The sequence below is a fragment of the Triturus cristatus genome, chromosome 2_1, assembly GCF_964204655.1.
Source record: "Triturus cristatus chromosome 2_1, aTriCri1.1, whole genome shotgun sequence".
NCBI classification, from domain to species: Eukaryota; Metazoa; Chordata; class Amphibia; order Caudata; family Salamandridae; genus Triturus; species Triturus cristatus.
The window spans coordinates 1049018679-1049046144 of NC_140581.1; the positions used below are offsets into that span (position 1 = coordinate 1049018679).

The 27466-nt window shown below is 42.9% G+C and overlaps 1 protein-coding gene across 1 annotated transcript in view; it reads left to right on the forward strand.

Moving 5' to 3' along the window:
- LRIT3 (leucine rich repeat, Ig-like and transmembrane domains 3) overlaps window positions 1-27023 on the forward strand; it is a 187002-nt gene extending 159979 nt beyond the window's left edge. Inside the window, exons 3-4 of the mRNA XM_085635653.1 lie at window positions 2903-3208; window positions 22277-27023. Of these exons, the coding sequence (XP_085491779.1) occupies window positions 2903-3208; window positions 22277-23367 (1397 nt within the window). The 3' untranslated portion in view covers window positions 23368-27023. The remainder of the gene's footprint in view (window positions 1-2902; window positions 3209-22276) is intronic.
- Window positions 27024-27466: the final 443 nt, after the last annotated feature.

Below are 27466 nucleotides of genomic sequence, written 5' to 3' on the forward strand. Positions count from 1 at the left end.
GCACATGTTCGCAGGCAACACTGCTCAAGGCGACGGCGTCGGCCTTGTGGCGGGCTGGGAGTCGCCGCCCTGGCAGAGACGTTGGGCATTCCGGAAGAGGACTACGCCCAGAGCTTCGTGCTTTTTATTCACACCCCTATGCGTGCTTGGTGTACGCCGGGCCAGCCCACTCCGCACACGATTACAGGGGGGGACGTTACAAGCTACATTTCCGCGATCTTTCCCACTGGCTGGGGTGACATGGCTGCATCCACTGTCCACTACACTCCATACACCAGCGCTGTATGTGGACATGGATATGTCTGTGGTCTGAATACTGCAGTCTGTCCAGCACATCTCCGCCACACTTGGCATTGTGTACCTTCTCATTCATGGGTCACTTGCCTCCGTCGCACATGCCTGGTTCCCACCTCTCCTCACATTCCCCTATTGCGTGGCTGAGGTGCCATTCCATTGATGGCTCATGTACATTGTTAGCCCAGGTTGCCGCAGTAAGTTATGCTGTTGAGTCTGGTGAGTGGGCATGTTGTTTGGCATGTTGAATGTGAGTCTGTGACGTGTGCATTCCCAGAGTTGTGATTTGCATGATTGTGGAGATAGGGGGTGTGGTGTGTTTATTTGGTACTTGCCAACGAACAGTGCATTTACATGGGTGCCATCCTGTTAGCGCTGGTTGATGATGGACTGTGGGTAGGGGTAGGAATCATGGACACTGCCTATGTAGTTGGCGACAACGTTGGTGGCAACACCCAGGTGGTCCACTATTGCCTGCACATTGATGGAATGCGTGTGCTTTCTGTTGAGGTAATTGTGTGCAGTGTCACCGGGGAGCACTAGTAGGACATGTGTGCAGTCAATTGCCCCCGGACACGTGCGGAAAGCCAGCTATGGTGTAGACGTCTTGCTTAGTCTCCAGCTGTACATGCGCAGTGTGGGAGGAGTATGGGTACTGGGGTACCAAGCTGATGATGGCATCCGAGACAGTTGTGATGAACTTGGATTGTGCTGGCTGTGAGACTCCTCCGACTCTGGCAGTTGTTGGTTGGAAGGTACCAGAGGCCAACATGTGCAGCACAGCCAGCAGCTTTGTCTGTGGAGGGATGTTGGTTTTTCGCTGTGTTGGTACCGTCAGCCTGTGCGCAATGGTGGTCAGGATGCGTAGGATGGTTGTCCTTTTGAGCCTGGAGTGGGCAGTGACATTCTCTGGTGTTGGGTCTGTGAGGTTGGTGCATTTCTGGAGGTCCGCTGTCTTTGTCTGCGCTGCCTCTGTGGTGATCCGGGAGGGGGTGGTGGTGAGGGGGTGGTGGTCCTGGGTGTGGTGGCGGTGGGTGTTGTGGCCCTGTTGGGGGTCTGTGCTGCATGATCAGTGGCTCCATGGCATCTGCTGTTCTTCGGGTGTGGCTGTGGTCTGGGCTCCCTTTTCTGGTGCCGGTTGTCGTCCGACTTTACACCAGGTCAGAGCAGGTGTTAATTTCCTGCTGCTAACACGCCTTATCACATGTTTTGAGATATTATCACCGATCTGGCTGGTCATTGAGAATGTTGAGGTGTGGTGTTGTTGCGGCTTTTTGCTCGGGAACGCCTACTCTGCATCTGATTAGCGATAGTTGCCGTGGTCATCCGTGGCGATGTTTTTTGAAGATGAGTACTTCATGCTGTAAGGGCTACAGAGCTTCTGGTAACTGGGGAGACCCGCCTGCCTTGCAGGTGACCTGTTTAATACAGGGTAGATAGGTCTGTTTTAAAGCTTTGCCAGAGTTTTGTGGATTTCACTTATTTGTGGGAGGGTGGTCTGGGGGAAACCTTTTTTTTGTAGTGCACGTATAGGGCGTTGGTTACTATACTTCTGCAAGCTTGGTGGCGTTTTCCCTGATATTGGAGTTTTAGGATATTTGTGTACCTGATGATCAGCCAGAGCTGTGCTGCTACTCTCAAGCTTGGAGCTAAACTAAACCACAAACAAACAAAACATAATACGCACATTTGGAGAGCACCTCAGCGGAGTTCGGGCAGAGAGTCTCCGAAGCATCCTGGGTGCTTTTGAGGATCTGTGTAGGGTGGTGAATACCACTCAAGAGTGAGCAGTGACTGCAATCAGAGAATCCATGATGAAGTCTGCAGCTTAAAACCGGGCATGAGGATGATGGACATTGGTAGTGGTAGTGAGAAGACCATTAGAGCAGAGCTGGGCTTGGGTGCTGAACACCTACTCCAAGCTACTGGGTGAAGAGGAGAAGGGCACTGATGAGCTGACGTCAGCACGGCAGAGTGACACTTGCATCGAAGTAAGCTAGCAGATTAAGGTGGCAAGGGAGATGAGGAAGGAGGGCAGGGTGAAGAGGCAAGCTAGAGAGCAGATCATTTTGCAAGTGCTTGGTGAGCACAGAATATCTGAATGGTCAAAGCTTTGAATTTCCTTATCAAAAAGAATTATATTGCTTCCATTTGTAATGTATTTGTCTATAGCTCATGATTTCTTCAAAAACATATATTTTATAATTAATTCGGTTTTTATTAGAATTTGGGAAAAACATTGTCTTTGTAGGTAAATGACAAATGAAAAAGGTGAAACACACACATAAAGGAAAACAGGAAAATTAACATGAAATGTACTTAGAAAGTTACATGAGGACACATCTTTGTGCGGGAAGGAGAAAAAAAGGAACGTGGAAAAGGTGGCAGGCAGACCATGTTGACTGAATACCTACCTGAGGCATACAGGATTCAGCCAAGTCATCACTTTTGCACGTTCTAAAAAAATATGACGTGAACGTTCATTGTTATTTTATTACTATGCAGTTATTGAGAAACGTCATCTTTAATGCTCACTTTTCTAGAACATTCTTGAACTACTTCGCAATTAATTTATGAGGAAGTAAATGCTTTTATTTTTCTGCTTAAGGTCTGCAAGATAATCCGTGGTTTTGTGACTGCCGGATTTCCAAGTTAATTGAACTTGCCAAGATGGTGGACCCAGAAGTGGTACTTCTAGACTCTTCTGTGGCCTGCAGTGGACCTGAGAACCTGGCGGGTATCCTTTTTCAAAGGGCAGAGCTGGAACAGTGTCTTAAGCCCTCAGTGATGACGTCAGCCACCAAAATAACATCCCCCCTAGGAAGCAACGTTCTGCTGCGCTGTGATTCTACAGGCTACCCGACGCCACAGCTGCTGTGGTCTCGCGCTGATGTTTCATCAGTAAACTATACAGGTATTACTATAATTATTTTGGTCACAGGTTGGGAATCCTGCAGCTGATTGGTCAGACCAGACTGTCTAATGGTCCAAGTAGGGAGAAACCACAAAGGGATAACTGGATGTTGTTAAGGCACACTTTTGTCCGAAGCCATGGGGGAGGAGTTGATGGTTAACATATGTTTCATATAATGTAATATGGTTGCAAATATGACGAACAATTACTTTTCAGAAGAGTGTGATTTTAGTGGCTACAGTGGTCAAGTGGTTAAAGGTAAGCCACACAGTTAAAGTGATAACACGCATATTAAAAGAGTGAAAGTACCCATACTGACCCCATCACAGACTTAACCATGTCCAAGTCCCACTACTGCCAGTGGAATCTCTGAAAAATTAACATTGTCCTCAAGGTTAAAAATCTGACATGCTCTTTAAATGCAGTGAAAGCGTGTGTCATCATGGATAACGATGGCTAGAATTGTACCCAATGTCATTGTATTTTGTAAGTGTATGTAGCAATCGTTTTTGGCCCCAAAAAGTGATTTGTTTAAGTGTGTGAAAAGCAGTATTTTAAGTGGTCTAGATATGGGCCTTACCTGCACGGTAAAACAGGACCTGTAAAATGTGGATTGAGCCTGTCTGTATCCAAGGAAATCCTGACTTCAGGAGCAGGTCCCTGTGCCCTGGCCATCAGCCTGTGCTTAAGGTCACATGCCCCTTACATAAGTTTCCTACTGGTTGTCACAACTATTCTCTAATTGGTTCCTATATCTAGGGATTCTATTGGACTGGGTTAAGGTTTTGATTGAATGATACATCTGGGGTTCTGATTGGTTCCTGGGGCTAGCATTTCTATTGGACTTAGAGATTAGGGTCAGGGTTCTGATTAGCTTATAGGCCTGGGGTTCTGATTGGTCCCTGGGGCTAGGGTTTCTATTGGACTTAGGGTTCGATTTCTGATTGGCTGCTAGGGCTAGGGCTGTGATTGATTATAATTGTCTGGTCTCCTATTGGATTTAGAGCTTAGGGCTAGTGTTCATACTTGTTAAGTTTAGGGCTAGGGTTCCCATTACCCAAAGGTGTCTTCTGATCACTTGGGCTATTTAAGCTTAGGGCTCTGGGCATTTCAGCCCAGGCATCAAGGCTAAGGGTGAAGAGGACAAGGCCAGTTGCATGTTTGGGCCTGTTCTCGACTGGTTGGGCCTAGGGCCAGAAATGCTGCCCTTTTTTCCATTCATTAGCAACCACCTTAACCCATCCACAATCATATTAACATACTCACGGCAAATGCACTCTGCTCATTTACTACAAACAAACCCTAACCACATTTCAATGTCTCAACAACCACTCCAATACCCCACAAACCACATGTGTGTCTGTGGAGTGGAACTGTGACCTGTAAAGACCTGGGTAGTATTTCAGCAACTGCAGATGACTTTTCTCTGCTCTCTACTACTTATGTTCTCTACTGATGAAGGGCTAAATCCCAAAACAGGTGAATAGAGATAACAGCATTACCTGCATCAACTTTGATCAAAAGCTACAGCAACTTTGAAGTAAGCTTACTACATTCACCAGAATGCAATGGGGTGAACTGTGCAGGAATGAGAGGCAGGATGTTTCCTCCCCCATGCCTTTTCTGAGGTAGTAAGCGCTATGTAAATACAATTGCAATCGCTATGACAGGATATCAGGCACATACAAATTCAAGTTGCTTTGGGGTGCTGGTGTTCAGGAATATTTTCTGTAGGCAATATTTGATTGTTGTTCTGCATTAGCTAATCTAGACTCTATTTTACCACATAAATAGGAAGTTTCTGATTGAGCCCATCCCCAAAATGAAAAACATTTTGTGTCTGTATGTTAAAGTATTACATTGAATACATGAGGCCTCGACCAGTGATGTAGCTACTGCGTTATTGGCCCTAGTGCAAGGAATAAAATGGGCCCTGTGGCTGATGTTTGAATTCTAAAATCCATCAATATTCAAGCTTTGGTGAGCCCATCAAGCCTCTGGGCCCTGGTACCACTGCATCTGCTGCACCAATGGAATCTACAACCCAGGCATCGACCACTACTGCGAATGGTGTGTGTTGAGCAGATCATTGCAACTAGATGATTGCATTCCAACCCCACATACACCATCGCCATTGAGACCAAAGTTAAGCTCCTGTTCCTGTCAGAAAGGCTGACAGCAGCATAGCTTGGGAACATGGCTCAATAGTTACTTATTGCAAGTTCATTCGCATTGTACATTTATAGTTTGAATTTCTTCCTTTAGGCATTGTGGAGAATACATGATGGTGTTGGTTGATCCCTTTTCTGTCAATCACCATGCAGCTTGTACAATTGAGGGGCCATTGCGTAAAAGCTACCTATGATAGGCGTTGGCAAACCAATAGGATAGGCAAATCTGCAATATTTTTTATTTCTTTTTTGAAAACATTTGCGCTAGTCATTAAAAGTGTAAAAGTAATAAAAAGCATAATAAATGCCCCTGTCTGCAGTTAGTGCTCGTAGGTCTGAAAAATGTAGGTAAAAAGTGACTTATTGCAAAATTAAATAAAAAAAAATCATAAAACAAAACAGAACTAAAAGACCAGCTCTGGCACTGAAATGGACTATTTTTTAGGAAGAAGTGCACATGTGCACTAGCAAAATTCTATCACTCAGGGTGAAAATAGCCAACGGCTGTTTTGGGCTACCTATTGCCCAATGATACATGCTGTAATGAGCGAAAACAAAATTTAAATGACATTGTATGAATAGGGCTGGCTGACAGTCCCTATAAGTAAAGATACTAAATATATAATTTCAGTAAAATCAAATGACATTGACTTATGCAAAAACTGAAAAGGGATGCAGGGTTATAAAAGATTTAACCTGTGAACATTTTTTTTGTAATCCATCAATATCTGTATACGGTCTTACCGGCAAGGACAAATGAGAATCAAAATGTTGAATATTCACATCCCACTTTATTATAGTTCGCACTTCTCATCAGAATCTACTTGGATCAAAATAACCTCTCAATGGCAGGTGTGCGTGACCATCCAATCGTGATTGTGACTATCTTGGGTAACCAAAGCTCTTTGAAGCACTTGTTACTGCCATTGACCACTTTATGAAAACCTTCAGTTAAATACCTTCTCGTATTAAAGAGCATAGTTTTCACCAGGAATGCCCTGCCTCCTTTCCATTAGAGGAGAAAGAGGGAATTGGTAGATTCTTGATACAGTCTTGGTTTAGATTCCACTAATGGTCAAAAAAATAAAACAAGCAACTAGATCCTAAACTCGTGCATGGCCCTACAACACATTTTGGTATGAAATCTTTAGATTTATCCCGCTGGTAGTACAAGGTGTTCTTTTGTAGCCAGTCGCGGCCGGCATGACTCGCAGGTGGGAGGTCGCGCAGGGAGGGGGTTGTGCAGGGAGGGGATCGCGTGGGGGGCGTGATTAAAAAAAACGTACCTTCGCTTGCTTGGTCCCAGGAAGCAGGCAGCCTCCCTAACCTCCCCTAAGCCAATCACAACCCTGCAATGGCAGCGTTGTGATTAACTGGGTCGCCTTCCACTCTGGCGTCAATGAGGAGGCCATTTTCTCAATGTAGGCTGCATCCAGCCTACATGGAGAAAACAAAGAGTGCGTATGACTCGTTTAGTCGGCCCGTGGGCCGACCAAGAAGTCAGCGCCCACAACAGTGGGCAAGCCAATCCTCCCCTGCTCTGGAGCAGGACCGCCGACCCGCCCACCCCCAACCAAACCCTTCTGTTTTCTCGGAGTGCGAGAAGCAGGAACATAAAATGATATTTATAACACCATTTTATGTTTCTGCTTCTCGCACTGTGAGAAAGTGTCATGTCCTTCAGGTTAGTCCCATCATATACATGCCGATTGCATACATTGTGTCCCATCTACATGACATGACGGTCTTACACAGGTGACCTTTTACCTAGTAGCTTACTTTTGTCTCTCCAACATCAGGCTCTTGGTACCATATCTTAATCCCTGTATCTGACATACATAAACATGTCTCCAGGCATGGTAGATTTATTCTGTGCAAGGGTAGCACTTTTTTCATCCATGGCAAACAGCCAGCTGTGCATGATCATGTTTGTTTAGAAAAGGATTAGCAGGGGATTAGTGAATGTTTTCAAAACATATTGTTTCTAGAAAAACCCCGGAGTGACCACTTTAGTATAAAAGACCCTCACTCCCCCTTAGACAGACAGGGGAGAATTCCTTCCGAGCTGGATCGAGACTCTGTAGGCTGATCCTTTGACAGGCAGAGAACTGACATTCCTTGTGGGGTGCCATCCTCAACGCAGAGACAGGGTTCTTCATTCAGAACCATCAGGTGAGGGGTTAGTATTTCCCTGGGGGATTCTTGGCTCCATTAGGTTCCATTAGGACATATCCTAGCACTTACACATACAAGCTTCACCTACACATCTAGGCTAGGCACAGTAAGGTAGGCTACGCATCGTAGGAGTATGCAAATGCTATTGTTTTATGTAATATGCTTTTAGTCATCTTATTAGCACTATGGTAGAAAAGTATCTACTTTTTACGATATTGGTACTAGTGATTACATTTGTCTGCTCCTGTCTTTTGATGCAGCTAACATGTTTCATACTAGACTGACGCTTGACCAGTAAATAATTATTGAAACCGTTCCAATCGTCATTTTATGTATTCTGAGAAAAGTAAGCATGAGTGACTTAGCGAAAGATCCTTTATTGTTTCCACGATACCTAAGGAACCAGGGTTGTCATGTTGGGTGGTTGCCAGAAACTACATACACCACTGTAGAATACAGGGGGATGGTAGTGGCACCGTAGAGCTAGCTGGTCTAACGGCTGACTCATCCTGTGGGGTTGTCCAGAGTCTGTCTGCACACCAAGCCCTCAGTTTAGGTCATCCAAAACGCGCAGGTCCTGGGGGGGTCCTTGGAACTACACGACATGGCGCCACCAACGTTGGTTTGGTTCTTACATTAACAGTTAAATCTGAATAGTTCAGTCATGCCTTCTCCGACAGCCCTACTCACATTTTTCAGAGACGTCTGAAGTGGGAAGGTTAATCTGTCTCAGCTGAGCAGGCACACCCTGTGTATTGGCTGAAGGTTTTAGACAAGCTTGTAAGGACTAAAAGTTCCCTATCATGCTAAACCCTATCTCTCAAACTACTTACCTTCTTCTCCTTTCAAAATGACTGGAACCGCAAATGGCGGTGGAAGCGAGAAAGGAGACAAATTTGTCAATGCTTGTAACATTACAGAAAACTGCAGACAGGCAGTAACTGTTACCTTCGTGATTGAGGCCCACGAGGTTTGGATCAGAGGTATTCTATTCCTGGGTGAAATTCCCACCTGCAGATCCACAGACACATTTATTTCACAAATACATGGAAGTGGATCCACCGGAAGAATACATCCCATATGAGGACATTCAAGTAACGTTAACTTACCAGCAACATAAAAACTGGTTTAAAGGCACCTCAAAAGACGCAGCTTCAGTCGTAAGACTAGGTCCGATCAGCATAAGAGGAGCGACGTGGCCGGTTGTAGCGGCTTACACTCCACATCCTGAGATAGACACACTCCCACTAGGGTAAGTGCATACACTATACAAATAAAGAGCCAAGCTATACAGAAATATTGTCCAGTTCATCATGTGAACACTCACATTGCAACCTGCAAGAGCTGCTCCACCTGATTAGTCCAGACCCAGTCCACACCAATAATTAGTCCACAAACACTAAAGGCAATAATGGGTGCATTCCCATCAAGAAGGGATCAAGTACCATTCTGGATTGCTAAAAAAAATAGCACAGTTGGAAGCAGTATTTTCCCGTACAGGTCCGCAGAAAAAACACAGAATGCTAACAGTTTGCTTGCCAATGGGAATGGTTTCCTCAATTGAGAATTGTACCACCTGGGGAACAATCTTTGCTGCAGTATACATTAGAATACACTGTACCCCAACGATATCTGTTATTCCTGAAGTACTGAAACAGATACAAAATGTGTACGGGGCAGGACCTGCCCAGGACTTGGGGATGAAACTGATGGGTAATTTTAACCAAGTCTTGGCAATCACACTGAGCAACATTAAGGAGGAAGCAGCAGTGATGGCTATACGGCAACGCCTAAGGGAAACAACTCCTGCAAATCAGGAGCGTGCATTACCAAATATTATCGAAGACACCTATGCTTCACTAGGAAGAGATAATTTGGGAGCCAAACTAGGGAAACCACAAGTGGTGAGTAGTTCTGAAAAAGAGAACTCAAAGCAAGCACCCACTTCTAAAAAGAAATGGGATAATAGTCAACATGATGAATAACATCGTGCGGAAGAAATACAAAACAACACTAGATACCTCGAATGGATTCTTCTGCCAAAATGTAGCTCCTGAAAGACGACATTTGACCGGATTTTCTGCCCTTGGCACTCATGCCAGTTTTGCCGCCTGCCCCAAGGCTATAAACCAGCCTTGGGCCATTCTCGGCCAGGGTGTCAGAGCTATTACAAACTTGCGATGAAGAGGCAGTGTCCTATGTAGATGATATTTATTTAACAGACGATTAATTACCTGATCACTTGTGCAGGGTGAAAAACATATTGTTTGTTTTGCCAATTTGGGCTACAAATTTAACTTAAAAAAATCAAAAACTGCCTATCTCAGCGTCCTGTTTTTAGGATATGGCCTGTCAAGTGAAGGCAAATGCCTGGCCGCAAACTTTTTAGAAAAGTGCGTGCAAATCCAGCCTCCAAAAACTCTGAAGGGTTTACAATTCATTTTAGGATTTATAAATGTTGGCAGAACATACATTCCAGACTACGCAGAAGGAGTCATACCTCACTATGATCTAATCAGACCAGATTTCACAGCAAACAAGTGGACTCCGAAACATACAGACACTCTACGTTCAGTTCAAGCTGACAGGATAGCTTCAAAACACTTGCAGACACGAGTAAACGTCCGCATCCTGGTAATACGGACCATCCACGGGATTTCAGGGTATACCTACATCACGTTTAACGAAGGTGAGACAGTTCCTATCATATACAAATCTCATCTGTACACAAATGCTGAAAATCGATTTGCAGCAACAGAAAACATTCTGACAGCAGTACAGACTGCTGTAGTGAGAGAAAGAGCACTAGGGGAAGAACATCATTGTTGTAACTCCGATACTGACTCTGGAAGCGGTAACTAAAGCCAGCATTCCAAATGCAAAGACATTGCATCCACGATGGATACAATGGGCTAATTCTCTTACTGCCACAGATGTAGAGTAGAGATACGATCCAAGACTTAGAACACAGGCATTCCTGCAATATGAACAAGAATACCCTCTCCTGAATGAAATCTTGCCTCTAGATCAGTACGAATACATCATTTATACTGACGGTTCTGCGCTGCCTGCCATAGAAAGTAAGCAGCAATATAGCGCTGCATGCGCAATAGTGAAAGGTCGGATGCTGGATAGTGAATTCCACTCTAGAAATACGACTATGCAATCTCTGGATGATTGTACCGTGCAGCTGGCAGAACTAAAAGCCCTGATACCAGCACTACAGCATACGGATCAAGAATTCCCCACACTGATTGTGCGCGATTCGTTTTACTGTGAGCAATCTTACAATGAATATCTTCACAACGGGGGCTAGAATGGGTTTAGATAGCCAAGGGTGGCAAGATAAAACATAAATTCTTATGGGAACAAGTGGGAAAGCTGATAGCATGCCTGTCACGAGCTCAAGTTATTCACACCTTGAGCCATCAGTGTGTTGGCATACACGTTGAAGGGAATTTACTGGCCGATGAAGCCGCCAAGGTGACAGTGCGAACTGCTGCCGTTGCCGCAATCACTCATTCACACATGAGAATAGACAGAGATATACTAGTAGCTATCAATGCCTCAAAGAATGGCTCACCCGTCCTGCCAAAAGACTTTCTACTCAGGTACTCCTACAAGTTAGATGCGCATAACACACCATATGCTCAAATTCCAGGAGTGGGGATAGAGTAATACCGAACAAAGATTGCAGATTATGTTTAATACTAGCTGCACACAAGGGTCTGGGCTCAGCACACGCAGGAGTCACTGCAACAATGTAATTATTGAAGCAGCGTTACTGGTGGTCGGGGCTGACAAAACAAACAAAGGACTATGTCCTGAAGTGCGACATTTGCCAGCAGATAAAGGGTTCCACCATTCCCAGGCCACCACAGACACCATTACTGAATTCAGACAGACCAATTGCATGTGTCTATTTGGATCACTGCGGCCCCTTAAATTCATACGGGGCTTACAAGTACATCTTAATGGCAGTGGGTTCATGCTTTAGATGCTTATGGGTTTGGCCCCAGCACTCGGCTGACGCTCAAACTGTTATAAAGGATTTGCGAGTCTTCATCGGGACATACACAACTGGCACGTTACATTCCGACCATGGTCCTGCGTTTAGCTCTGGGGCTTACAAAGAGGCCATGGAAAGTATGGGTGGGACCTTGTGGTACTCCTCCCCCTACCATCTTAAGGGAAATTCGGTGGTGGAAAGGAAAAACCGGGACCTAAATCAATCCTTAACAGCAAGGGTATTAGGCGCGGTTGGTACATGGGCCAATCACCTATGTGGGGTCCAGACAGCACTCAACAACATGCCAAGAAAATCCTTGGGAGGTCATACCACTTATGAAATCCTGTTTGGGACAAGAATGTGGGTACCTGATCTCGATTGTGCCAGCAGAGTGGTGGATGCAAAACCATTTGAACTGAATGGCCGTTTGGCTGTTTAACAGGGACTCAATAAATTCCGAGGGTTACAAAGCAACGTGCAAGTCAAACGCACCACCACTGGGGAAGTGAAACCAGTCCCGGTAAGACCTGCCTGGGTCCCAAAGATAGGGGACCTGGTAAGGGTCATCTTACAGAAATGCTGTGCCTGTCCTGGCGGTTGTGAGAACAATAACAGTACTACCTCTTGCCGGCAAAAAAGAAAAAAAGATTTGTCTCCATTGATCTGATAAAACCACATAATGTAGTTGATCCTCAACAGTAGGCCAAGAGGGGTCCTGAGTAGCCGCAGACCTCCTCTTGCTACTATACAGGAAGTTCAGATGGAAAGACTAATAACCTTTCAAGACTCACCTACTCAATGTGAAGGAATAACGAATAATGAAGTACAAATAAAACCAGTGGAAACTGAAAAAACATCAAGAAGAAATAACAATGCAAGTTGCACTTTGGCCCAACAATGATGTCTACATTAATGTGCCTTCAAACGACACATCTGCCAGTTTTACAAAACCTGCGGAGCTACCGAAAATAGATCGAACTGCGTCTGGCTACTTCATCAACTTCGATGATTTCTCTTCAGATCCAAGTTAACCTGTTCAAACGCCACTAATTTCAAAGAAAGAAAAATTTCGCCAATTCTATCTTTTGCTCAAAAAGACTTACTTAGTGCCACCTTGGGTGCATATTTGGTTTGCAATAGGGGTAGTATACCTGTTAATTTGTATTGGCACAGTAACTGTCTTTTTTCTGCTTCTGAACGGACATTATCTCCCAGAACGCTCTGCAGTGCAATCCGTGAACTTGGTCCTGAAACCACATACATTATCACATTCTGAACAAAGAGACCTGTCCCTGGTGAACATTACTGTAATTCCAATACCAGATAATATAGTTTGGGATACGGTTTCTTTTGATGTATATGGCCCCACAGAACATTTAAAAATTCCACATTTGTTTAAAATTTCTTTAATGATTTAATTACCCCAGAACACTATCTGATGATTGGGACATTCAGACTGTAAATACTATGCTTACAGATTTAGAACAGTCTGCTGCATTTTCTTACAGGGAATTGTATGAAGGTACAACTGATTACGATACCATGTTTTGTTACCAGCATTATGGACATCATTTTTTCCATAGAGCAAGTGTACCACGCGCTGCTAATGTGTACCATCAATGGGAACATTGCCCAACACCACCAAAAGCTAGTTCTGCCACATTCACACAGAAATTCTGATATTGTTCAGGGTTTACCACATCAGACCCAGAATCTTTTTACTACAAACTTGAACAAACCAATGCAACTGCGAAGAAAATTATGCTGACAAACACAAAGCTGATATATTCAGCACCTTTTATCTCCAAACTGTCTATACAAGACTTCAACTACTGGGGAGAAGCCATAGACACCAAATCCATCTGGGGGAGTGGCAGGTTCAGGAAACTGAGCTATTATTTAGAGCCATAATAGATGATTTTGCTGAACAGAACAGTGCAACAGACCACTTGTTACGGGTTTGCCTAAATCAAAGACCAGAAAACCCTGAGCATCCCCTCCCACGCACCGATTAAGGGTATTGCAAATAACACACTAACAAGTGAGGGAAAGTACATTCAATTCCTCATCTCCCGATTGGAAGGGTTGGCTGGTTTGGCCCATAGACACAAATATGTGTAACTCAAGATTCAAGGGTACCACCGAAGTGTTTAGTATCCATAGGCCCAACCCACGCCATGTACACATAACCAACCCAGGGATTGTGACTACTTATAGTGTTGGGAAATTGTGCCTAGATTGGCTAGAGGCCTCGACACTATCACAGGTGAAACAAAACGTGTCCCTTTTGTCAGATGACATGGAACTTAGGGATTTCTTGTTAGGTCCCAAGAAACCACGTAGAAAACGCTTCTTATACACCATCTATAATGAGGTTTAGAAAGTCTCCCAACAGGAAGCTGCAGAGGGACTACTTGAGATAGATAGAATTAACCTAGAAAAGGCTTTAGCTGTGGTAGACAATGGCATGAGCACACTTTCGTCTCATATTTATTCACTGGGCAACATTGTGTCCTCAGCTATCGATATAATGGAACAAGATTTCCCTATTTTACAACATGGGCAATCACAGCTACGCGCTATTATCCTTCTTCGCTGGACGCTTCAATCATTACGTTCTGGCCACGTTTCATGGCGGTACATTAAAAACACAAATCTGTTTTCGGCTTACAATCTGACCGACAGACAATTGACAGAAAGATGCGAGGTACACCATGCTGCTCATTGAAAAACTAGAGACGTTACCTTTTACTGTAGCAGAGTCACAGTCAGCGGACTAGTTAATCCATGGCTTTATCACATTGCCAATCACGACATTCCGATTCCAGTACGGCCTGAAATATCACCCAGTAGGCAGGTATGAAGCGTTGGGCGAAGGGTACATACGAGAAACCTAGGAGTTACTGTACACATATATGTGCAGGAACAAAGACAAGGAAGGTTTTCTGAGTGGTTCTAACAGCGAAAAGGCCTTGAGTGGGTCTTTAGTGTGTAAAGAAATATTGCTGCACTGTACATTTAATGCATTATTAGCAAACTTGTTCTGCTACCATGAAGGGTTCTCTAGCTGCCACAATTCATCTGGTTTGTGAGTTACTTTCAAATGGGAGTTACTTGATGCTGAATGACCAAGGCTGCAGTGGTATGATGCCCGGCATGGTTTATCTCGTGACCGTCAACTCCAGGGTTGTTTGTTGTATGCAAATATTGTTTACCCCAGCTCACACAGTTAGGGAGGCACCACTGTGGCCTTCACTGAATGTATACAACATAGGGTTTGATTCTCTGAGCAGACTGAAATCCATGCAGTTTCAGCATAATGTGGCCTTAACTTCAGCCCGAGAGACTTTTAATCTCCAAGTGGAAAGGTCTTCGGCAGAGATACAGATGTTGGTCTGTATGAATTTCCCTCTACATTTCGGGGAAATGGTCCATCGTATCTCTAACATGTCTGATACGATTGGTATCGTACACTTATTTAAGAGCATTGGATCAGGTCTGTTAACCACCTTTCAAACCATTTTCAGAGTGATTCCATCTTTTATACACTCCGTACTTCGAAGCGTTTTTGGAGGGCTTCCTTTGGTCCTGCTTTTGGTAGCGGGCATCCTGATTTTACTCCTATTGCATTGCAATGGATGTCAACATCACTCAAGACATGGAGAGTGCACTCCTGGAGCGACGTTGCCGTGAGCAATTGGTGTTTTTAATGGGGCTACCTCAGCTTCAAGTGCTGAGTGAGCATTGGTTCCTGTTTTTCAGACCGGCCTGGCTTGACTGCATCCTACCAGTATTCCGCTGCCTCGTTTGTGGATTCGGACGTGTGTTGGACCTATGTCTGACACTTCCAACTTTTGCGCCGCCGGACATAGACATGCTCCTGGCGCCTTTACGGGCCCATGTGCACAGTTGTCCACAGCATATTCCCATGTTGATGATGGCATCCCTAGAGCCTCCACGGGACGCTTCAGCTCCTGTTGGACCGGAGAACGGCTCTGCAACAGATGTGCAAACATCAGTCTCAGTCACGCAGGCATCTACTTCTTCCCCAACGGCTGCCGTGGGAAACAACAATGGTGACCACCTCTGCACACTTGATATCATACTGGAAGTACTGGAGGGACTGCCTCCTGCGGATGCCATGTACAGTGATGTTGAATCTACAGTGCAGGATTCTTAAACAAACTGACCATTCCTGTGCTGGGAACAGTTTGGTAACTTTTTAAACATGTACCAAATTGAAGGTCGAACAGACTTTGTTTTATTCTTCTCTGCTCTATCTGAAAATAGTGGTTTTGAAGGTTCTCAGAAAAACAATGACAATATATTAAAAAATATAGAGGACCTTTTATGAAATTTTTTTAGGGAAGAATACCTTTCATATAGACCTTTTTATGAATGCTTTTTTGAGACCTTTTTAAGTACTTTTTAGTATACTTTTAATATAAAGGATTTTTTTTATATTATGACTTTTTTAGCATTTACTATCATTACCTAGCTGACCTTGTTGACCTTTTATGAGGAGTGGGTGTCATGTCCTTTAGGTTAGTCCTGTCATATACATACCAATTGCATACATGTGTCCCATCCACACGACGTAACGATTTTACACAAGTGACCTTTTGCCTAGTAGCTTACTTCTGTCTCTCCGACATCAGGCTCTTGGTACCATATCTTAATCCCTGTACCTGCCGTACATAAACATGTTTCCAGGCACGGTAGATTTATTCTGTACAAGGGTCACCACTTTTTTTCATCCATGGCCAGCTGTGCATGATCAGGTTGCTCAGAAAAGGATTAGCAGGGGATTAGCGAATGTTTTCAAAACATATCGATTCTAGAAAAACACCGGAGTGACCACTTTAGTATAAAAGACCCTCACTCCCCCTTAGACAGACAGAGGAGAATTTCTTCTGAGCTAGATCGAGACTCTGCAGGCTGATCCTTTGACAGGCAGAGACCTGACATCCCTTGGGGGTGCCATCCTAGACGCAGAGATGGGGTCCTTCATTCAGAACTATCAGGTGAGGGTTAGTACTTCCCCGGGGAATTCTTGGCTCCATTAGGTTCCATTAGGATATATCCTATCTCATACACATACATGCTTCACCTACACTTCTAGGCTGGGCACAGTTAGGTAGGCTACACATCGTAGGAGTACGCCAATGCTATTGTTTGATATTATATGCTTTTATTTATCTTATTAGCACTATGGTAGAAAAGTATCTACTTTTTACGATATTGGTACTAGCGATTACATTTGTCGGCTCTTGTCTTTTGTTTGTCGCAGCTAACATGTTTCATACTAGACTGACGCTTGACCAATAAATAATTATTGAAACCGTTCCAATCATCATTCTATGTATTGTGAGAAAAGTAAGCACGAGTGGCTAAGCGAAATATACCGTATTGTTTCCACGATAGCTGAGGAATCAGGGTTGTCATGTTCTGTGATTGCCAGAAACTACCTACGCTTCTGTAGAATACAGGGGGATGGTAATGGCACCTTAGAGCTCGCTGGTCTAATGGCTGACTCATCATGTGTTGGTGTCCAGAGTCTGTCTGCACACCAAGTCCTCAGTTTAGGTCATCCAAAACACGCAGGTCCTGGGGGTCCTAGGAACTACACGGCAAAAGCAGTGGGGGACGCTCCTCTGCCCACATGAAGGAGACACCCCTACTTGTAGCCCTTGACAAGCAGGTTTGGCGCAAAGATTGCACGATTCATGCCAAAAGCTGCTTCTGGGTCTGTTCAGGTCTTTAAGAATGGCTGGGTTATATTGAACCACTTTTCACTGTCAGTGAAAGGTCAAGCGCTCCCTTCTCGCATCCCATTATATGTAGAGTTACCAAAACAAGGTATGTTTCCATTATAAGGCAGTTCATTTTGAGTGATCATCTCTCTATGCTGAGGCACTTCTGCCCCGTGCCATCTTAAGGATTTTTGGAGTCCAAACAAAATTACATTATTTTTTTAACTTTCAGAAACTGGGGCACATAAAATCAAGCAATGCCCGAGTTGCCCTGCGTCCACCAACCAAATAATGCTAAAAGAAAGCCTGAAAAGGAATAGATAGAGCCATTTCTTTTGGTTCTTGAATCTCAATGTATTTCAATAACAACATTTAACAAACAATTCAGCATGTTCCTACTCTTGGAGGCCAGATACGGATGGGTAAGGTTGACTTGATAGCAGTTTACTGTCTGCGATTCCCCTGTACTAGTGGGGATGAAACTTGGGGGATATGGTCTACAGGAACCCCTCACCCCCGGCAACAAATTGGGTACCCTCCCATTTCTTAGTTACCTGTGCAGCATATTACCACATAAAAAGGACTGGATATAGGTTCAAATTTCCAATGCACCCCCTCTGCCATCCCGAGTATCAAGCAACCAACTTGCGAACTATATCCCCCCATCTGCCATCAGTGGGGTTAACTCATGGCCTCCACAAAGCACAAGGTCCACCGGAGATAAGGCTGTATCAACATTTCTAGAGGTATGTGCTGAGGAAGCCTCTGAAGAGTGCCTGGTTGGTGACTGCAGTGGCGTACCAAAGTGGTGTTCTACCTCAGCCTCACTCCCTGTTACTCTGCTCTTTGGGAAAGGCATTTTTCATTCAGTTTTTTTATCTGACACATTGCACGGGTGGTCGTCCATCCACCAGGGTCTTCTTGCCCATAGTCTGTTAATAGCTGTTTAGTGGACTAGTGAATAACCTTAAAAGAAGACCTATGTACATTTAGCTTGGAATTGTATCTTTAATTTAAGTATATTCATAATACAAATACATCCCCCAAACATCTGTCATTCTCACTGCAACTGTGAAAATCAAAGCACTACTTCAATCATTCTCACCATTGCATTCGGTGAAGTCTGATCATTTTCTTGTTAATTTTATTCCCCTGCCTTGTACCTCCTCTACTCTTTCTATGTGGTCACTTTGGCTAGACAAAACCCCCCAATTCTGCTTAGTAAGAGAAGTGTTAGTGGACAGGAGAGAGGAGGACAGAGAGGAAAAGACAACAGTATATTGAGAAAGGTGAAGCAGCAGGTGCAGGAAGCCAGAGATGTTGTAGAGAAATCAGCGAGGTATAGAGAGATGTAAGGTAAAGAAAGACCAGAGGGGTAGGCAGAATGATACTGATAGAAGAAAGAGTGCTCTAGATTAGAGCAGTGGTGGCTCGCATGGCACGCAGGTGGGGGGAGCAGGCACATGGGGGTTACAGGGGGGAGGGGGTCGCGTGGACGGGGTACACAATCTAAAAAAAATAATAATAAACTTACCCTGACGCTGGGTTCTGCATCACTGCTCCTGCTCTACTCGTCGAACTCAAGGAGCAGGAAGCACAGCCAGGCCCCACTGATCAATCACCATGCATCGTTGTGATTGGTCTGAGCGTTCTGGTTCGAAGCTCAGCCAGAGAATGGGGGCTGTAATGCAGCTTGCATTGAGAACAGGGAAAGTGCACATGGCTGTTTTGGGTGGCCCGAGAGGGCCGGCCAAACAGTCATGTGTACTTAGGAGTGGACAAGCCACTCCTCCCCTGCCCTGCTCCGAGAGCAGAGCAACCCTGCGCACCCATCTGCCGGCAAAGCAGCACAAGCATAATATGATAATAACTCAATTTTTTTAAATCATTTTATGTTTCTACTTGCTTAAAAGCAGTGAGACGAGCCTTTTGAGTCACTGGACATCACTTTTCTATTGTTTCCATTATCCATAGTGTGAGGAAAATCTTGAACTCATATATCTTCACTAACTCTAACTAATCCCTTGGTCTGTGCACATCTGGACATGGAATTGTTTGAAATATTCCAGACAAGACGGTTCTCTTATTTTAGACATAGCGACCAGTTAAAAAACAATAAGACAAAAAAGCTTAAAACTATCTGACTCGATTTACTGTTCCTACCAAAGTTAAAAGCAAGTCTTAATTAGAATATTGATTAAATAGCTCTAGTCAATTACTTACATGCATGATGCTCAGATAAATTTTAATGAGGAAGCACCTAACACACTATAAAATGTTTGATTTAAAAATATGATGTTCTAGTATGTTAATCACACTTCCATTATTATTTCGCTGTTGTTGTTCATACAACTAGTTGAAGTTTTAATAATTTTTCCATTACTTTGTCTTGATCTATGCTCACCTATTTCCCTTCCCTACCCTTCTCCTTCTACGATTTCCACTCTTTTTCTAATTGCTAAAATAAAAACAGCTATTTATTGAAGAAGTCTGATTTTAACTTTTGTTTTAATAGTTTCGTTGGTTTACCACTGGTGCAGTTATCTGGGCCAACCCTCTTACCATTTGTCCTCCGATTGACCTTTTCTTCACTGCCTGAGAGGTGAAGGAGTCAGCATTAAATCAATCAATTACAATTAACAGTGTAACCAATTTGGCTACACAAGAAGGACCAGGAATCAGTGACTATAATTGAGAAGGTTCATTACAAGTTAGGAGTCAGGTTAAAATGAACAAATCTCAGCACCATGCTGTAAAGTTACAGAATAACAACTGGGAAACCCAACGTCCTAAAGAAGTTTAGGCGTACCAGTATAAGGCAAACAAGTAATTCAGTCACCGCAATACAAATGATCAGCAACAGGATTTGGTGCTCAGAGAAGTGTTTCTGCTTCTCTCTTCTATAGATGAGTAAAATCTAAAATCATCTAAGCTGAATATAAACTAAGGAGACTGGTTTGAAACCCCAAAGAATCTAAAAAATTTGATAAATGCAGAAAATTAGGAAAAATACGGGGAAGTGCAGGAAGGTGTCAGCATTTTAGAAGCTTGTTCAAGAGTCTCCTTGGGACAGGGGAAGGAGTGTTAGCCTAAGACACACTCAGTAAAGAATCAAAGAGGAAGCATAGACGTCTAAGCCTCTCAAAGTCCAAAGGAAAGTGGCCTAAATTCAGACAGTGTGAACATCAGTTATTTTCACCAGAATATCTAGAGCAATACCCCTAAGTTCGCATCATCAGGGGTCTATTGTCATTTCCATTCTCATGTTGTAAACTGCAACATTCACGAAATGTCCCAGGCTGAACATGGGAATGACATTGTCCTTGGTCAACTAAGCCACATTTCAACAGTGCTGAAAGGAATACTTCAGTTATCGCTCTGGCTCTCCATGTTCTTTGTCAAGATCCTTCTCTCAGGCTCTCTCTCTCTAACACTAGTACAGTGGTATATATGTTCTCAAACTAAGAATTCATGTCAACGCACCTGAAAGAAAAAATACATGCAAGCAGAAAATGGAAAACAGTATTTTATGCAGAATGGAAAATAGGACTAGTAAGGAGAATTGAAAATATTAACTCAATGGTGCACATTTAATCCGTGTGTGCACTTTTGAACACAAATTAATGTAAAACTATCAGTACATTAGAGACATTTTACATGTGGCATACAGTACAATCTTGAATACGTGTGTATAAGTATGACTGAGAACTGCCTTTAAATAAAATATATGAAACATTAGTGCACACATTACATAAATCATTTTTGTTTCTAAAGTGAATACATTTTTGTAGTGTGAGGAAGGTTTCTTTTCAAGCATCTAAACAGTAAATGTCATTTACTGAATTAATGCAAAAGGAGCAAATGATGGATGGAATGCTGAACAATGCAAACATTCACCCAAGTCACAAAGATCTGGGTTTAATCCATCGTTCTTTTGCTCACCACGCCACCCCAGTTTGGACCCAGCCATATGCAAATCAGTCATGACCCTGTTCCTTAAGGGAACAGTCCAGCCCGAACTGCCAAACCAGGTCCTTCCTGGACCGGAAATAAGCATTATGGAACCAGTTTTGGGGCACTCTTTTGGCATTTAATGAATTAAAGCATCAGTATATATGAATTCTCTAATTCTACAGTGACTGCACCTCAATAATGATGTCAAATACAACACTATACATTAATGTCGTTAGGACACACAGGAAACGTGCTGAGTGCATGATTATGCCATGCATTTGTGACGTGTAAAGGTAGAGCCAAAATTACGCTGCTCCATTACTGTTAATTTAAATGTGATAATTTAATATTGTGAATTTATTTTACGTTTGACCATTTTTGCTCTATTGATGGCTTAATAATTCTTTGCCCATATAATCAGCTGTATTTGTATATTTGGTCTAATAAAGCTTTATAAACACGAAAACTGAATTGTGTTTAAAAGTAGGAGAAATATAATTCATGCAGAATATTGTTTAAATTAAAGAAGCCACCCAGCGAGGAGAAGAAGAGTTCTCTTTACCCAGTCCAGCATCTCTTACAATCACCAACAATAAGCATTCTAGAATGTTGCTTTATGTGATGATGTCAGCTGGGGTATTGAGATGTATTGGGTTATATTCCAATTATTGGCCCATTTTAGACAAAGGGATGGGGGCACATGATTCTTGAAAAAAGTATTGATAACATAATTTCCTTCTAATTGTAACTTCCACCCAACTATTCTTTGTCAGATGAGACACAGTGGTTACATAATTCAACCCATAGTATTTTCCATCAGAGGAATTACCATTGTCTCTCCAAGTAATGTTACTTCCATGGAAAGGTACGTTATCACTGTTTTTCAGGAGATTATATATTACCACTCTTCTCTTCTTGAAACCCATATTGTGTTGATAAACGTTATTTTAGTGAGTTTTGATAATTCCCTCTTTTTAACTATCGCCCTTGCATTTCTTCCCTGCAGTGATTCAGGAGACTCCAGGCGATGGTGTCAGATGGTCTATTTTAAGCCTCACGGGTATTTCATACAAAGATGCCGGGGAATACAGATGCAAGGCCAAAAACCTAGCCGGCATGTCCGAAGCCTCGATAACAGTCACCGTGATTGGTGTGGTCACCACAACAGTCTCCCCATACAGGTTTGGAAAGAGGTTCGGAACTGACCTGCAGGCTACTGTGCCAGCAACTGTGAAGAAAGATCTTGAATCAACAACTGTACTCCTGTCAACACTGTCTCCACCGCAGACAACAGTAGCAGCCACAACAGTAAATTCTATTGAAGTGCTGACAACCATCAAGTCCACAGAGAAGCAACCACCCATGGTGGCACTCGACATGAAGAACTCAAAGATACAAACAACAATCACCACAAACAAAAAAGTCCCTCCAGCTGACATGGTCAGGAGGGAAGATCTGTCACCAGTCAACATCTCTATGTTCAGTGAATCGAATACTGCTATCAAAAGTCTGGAAGTAGTAATTGAAACAAAGGATAGGGTCACCTTGACTTGGAAGACACTGAATGCCTCAAGAAACACAATCTTAGCTGTGCTATACTCGAAGTATGGCGAGAAGGACATGCTGCGACTGAGTACGGATCCCAATAAAAATAAAGTCACCATAGACGGCTTGCAAGCAAACACCAAGTACATGGCATGTGTTTGTCCAAAAGGGCTCCAGCCGAGAAAAGACCAGTGCATCGTTTTCTCAACTGATGGGTTACGCGTTGACAAAAGTTCCCAGGTCCCTGCTATGGCCATAGCCAGTACCGCAGCCTGCGTGATTATCTTACCATTAATTTTTTTCTTACTATACAAAGTTCTGAAACTTCAACAGAAGCCACAGTCCGTGGGGGAAGAAGAACTTTTAAAAGAGACATATGTTAAATTTGAAACTCTGTCACTTAGGCCACAGTCCGCCAGCAATAGTGGTGGGGAGCTCTGGACTCGCAGGGACACCACAGAATCCGAAAGGTTCCTTCTGTGCTCCAGATCAAGCATGGAATCCCAGCAAACCTACAAAAGTGAAGGCTCGAGGCCAGAGTACTTCTGCTAGAGAAAGAGTTCATCAGACAATGCAAAACAACATGAGCTGTAGACCTGACTGCTACATATGTTGTCTGCAAAAAGGGCTAGGTACCTACGGGGCAATACAAAATCTCAGGCAGCGTATGACAGTAAGGCATGGTGAGCTGCCTTTACGCGTGGTCCATGCTTAGCTATGTGTCATATGAAATTGTAAAACATTGTTCGGAGGCAAGACTCCTTCAATGCATGGATTACGTTAGCTGCGACAACCAATCCCATTATTATTTCAGTACATTGAAGTGATAATGCAAGGGACTGTGTTAATCAAGGGAGTGTTCACTGCTGCAGTGAGTGCCCTGCTTAAGGCTGCACTTGAGTGGCAAGAGGGCAGGATCCTGGGGATTTATAAAGATAACGCGACCTGCTTAAGGATTGTAGTCTCTCTTTTCTCTGTTTCCACAAGAGCAAAAGTGACTTCTGTTGGACATGCTGAAGTGAGGAACATCTGCTTCTAAGTTGACAGATGTTTCTACAGAGCTTTCAGTGATGCTGTCAGTCGATTTGGGGAAAATGTGGGCAGGCCTAGTGGGCCTTTGGGATTTCCGGAGGAGCTTCTTTGAAAACAGAAAGTGGCCAACAGGCGCATTAAAGAGTATGGTGCAACCTGTTAACTGCTGCCATGCTCAGGTCAGGTGTGTCTTCACAGAGAACCTTTTGCAATGTGCAGCAACATTTTTGTAGCACAAACACAATTTGACAGCACCATTAATGTGATAGGAGTTATTTTTTAAAGGCATGTGTCATCATACATTCATAAAGGAACAGATGTATACATGTAATCTACATTGCTAGGCAAATTTTCATTGCGGTCACATTCAACCACCACCACTCTTTCTTCTATAGGAGAATATAAGTCTTAAAATCTCTTACCTATGTGAACAAATGGGAGAGATAAACACATTTTGCTATAGTGGATAATGCGTGGAGGGGTGAGGCGCAATTTAAATTCTGGTCATGTGGAATGAAGGTGGGTGGGAGCTCTTTGGCAACGCTAAATGTGGGCGAAATATGAATGCAGAATTTGTTAACAAAACAATTACTCACCTTGATCCTGTCAGAACAATTCGCATTGGTGATGCTCCCTGCAGCTTGTATTTATATGGCTCAATAAGGCATGGACCAAACTGGCTTTGTTTTCTGCTTTCCAGTGTTCATAGGCCAACCGTTTGAAGTTTCTTTTTTGCTCTACCTGTAACAATGTTGGCTGTTGGTCGGACATATTTATGATCGTATCCAATCTAATGGGGGCACACAGGTATCAATGCTATGTAAATACTTTTCAGTTCAGAAAAGGTAATAGGCATATTTAAATTCACATAGTTGACACCATAGAGATTAGATGAACCCACTTCAGTCTATGTCATATGTGCTTTTTTTATTGTATAAATTAGAGCTAAAACAGCAATCACATGTTTCGTCACTTGGACTTCCTCAAGGCTCTGGGAAAAAAGTATGATGAACAGATGATAGATAATTGATATAAGGGACTGGACCAGTAATTCTATGGAATGTATAACCTGACAACCCAACAAAGTTGATGAAAAAAGATGTCAGGCAAGTATCTTATAATGGTTATTAGAAGCGTAATTCGAATTGCTGAACGTCAGTCTGGTGAAAGTGAGCTAAACAAGTAACTTGTGGTAAGTAGTCTGAATGCATACAAACTGTCCTGTACATTTATTATTAGATCACGTGATTTGAGTAACTCACATTTTTTATTGAAACACAATCTCTTACATTAGACTCACAAAGAAACAATCGGTATGCCAGTGGATACCTGGGAATTTTAACTTTGCCTACCAGGTTGAAATTAGGGCTGAACATCTTTATGTTAGTCCCCTTCTGTCAATAGTCTTGTCCACCAATTGGTTTCCTTCAAGTTGCCAAGTGAACATATAGAACTAGGTTATCTAAATTTTCATGGGTGGTGCTAATGTTTTTAAGGCATTACATTTTGTGACAAACTTGCTGGTGCTACATAGCTCCTACAAGTTTAGGGTACATAATTGTTTTCAAAAGTGGCTTTTTGCTGCCATACAGTAACATTTTAACATGCAGCTTGTAAAAATGAGCGTACAACCTATTACTTGTATGCTGAAATGGTGGCTCATTATGATTTAATATTGAAAATGTTGTATTTACTGTTTTACATGGTCTATGAAATAATCGTCCGAACGATATTTCCAGAACCAACAGAATGGAGAAATCACACCATAAATCCAGCAATTCATAAACAGATGCAGTTCATGGCTTCAATAGCCCATTCTTTGTTTCTAGTCTTACTTTGGATTATGGACCATTCTTTAAGTGTCATACAGTTCATTTTTCACAACTTCATTACATGCAGCCTTTGTGCCCAGTAGCCTAAGTCAGTGCATTATGGTCGTTTTAGTTCAACAAATATATGTGGAATGCAATTCCGAATATGTAATGTGATCATTTGGGAACTCCTCAAAGGAATATAGTACAGCAAGCCTGAAGACAGTTAAAATTTTAGTTTTTCATCTAATGGAATGTGTACTTGTTCAATAGCAGCATATGTGCAAGGGATTATCTTCCTCTGGTGTGCTGCCATCAGTTGCCCCTAGGAAACCACAATGCAAAATCCAAAAACAACAGAAAGGGGCGTGCACACACTCAATCCAGCAAATCACTTACAGGTGAAGTTCATGGCTTAAAAAGCCCATTCTTTGTTGCTACTCTTGCTTCGGATTGAGGACGCTGTAGTTCGTTATGTGTCTTACAGTTCATCTTTCACAACTTCATTATATCCCATCTTTTGGCTCCTTATACCATGTCGTGCTTTTTGGTTGTTGTGTTACAACAAAATCTATTGACCAGAATTCCCGATATGAATTTCACTCTTTTTGGAGCTCCTCAAAGGAATGTGCGCAGATGTTCTGAAGTAGTTGCCATGGTTCATAATCCATGTTATGATCTTCCAAACGATGATCACTTAAACAGTGATTGGTGACATGTTGTTAAAGCAAGAGGAACTAAAAAATAAAAGTGAGTTGATTTGGACAAGTTCTGGAGTAAAATGAGATAAGCAAGTGAGATATGGGCGAAATGGAATGGAATCTGAAGGATTTGAGATGATGCTCAACTGGCCCGAGTCAGTTCCCAATTTGTGACTACTGTTTGTAGCACTGCCTAGCGTTGCGGACCTTTGATTGGAAAGACAAAGAGGTTCAAGTTCATTCAGATGCCGCTGTACAACCATCAACCCCCTCTATTGGCACTAAGGTAGAGCATTGTTACTCACTAATCTGTACTGAGAATGAAGGCGGTTCCTTCACAACCACATAAGACATTCCTTCGAACCGCTCCTATCACGTCATCTCCATCACGGACCTTCATTGCAGTTGTAAACAAATCTCTCCATTTCAATTGACCTACCCATGAAAATGTGGGTCATGCATGGAAAACATGCTAAGTGCATGCACCAACCCCTCGCTGTATTGCACGAAATAGGGACCCATGTGAAAGGCATCAGTGGAGACATAAAATCGCGCATCAAAGTTGAATGACATGTAATATGAACTGATAATTATGATAACTGTATAGTCCAGTGATGTTACTTCTGTTTATTTGAATTTTGCTGGTTCTACACATTAAGTTAAATGGCGATACAAATAAAGTTTTAAAAATGGAAACAGTCTTTAATTTATTTGCAGTATGGCAGAAACATTATTTAACTTTTTAACTTGGTTTAATATAATCTCTTATGTTTCTGATGTACGTAGTAGTACAATTTTCTGGGATACCCCACCAGGAGTAATCAGGAGTAGAGAGGTAGGATAGTTTGGATATTTTCTTTAGCATTATTAGAAATGTAGTCTCAGATAGTTTAACAGTTTTTATCTATATATTTCAAAGCATGTGGAAGTTGAGGACATTACCGCAGCCTTCTGAATTACACAAAGGGGCCCACAACGGCAGCCATGCTGTGAGCACGCCCTCCTTGCTCGCTACTTCATTGTGCTTCATCAGCAAAGTATGATAATCAGTGACTGATCAAGACTATCCATAACTCTAGAGTTTCCAAGTTAAACAATGGAGTGTGT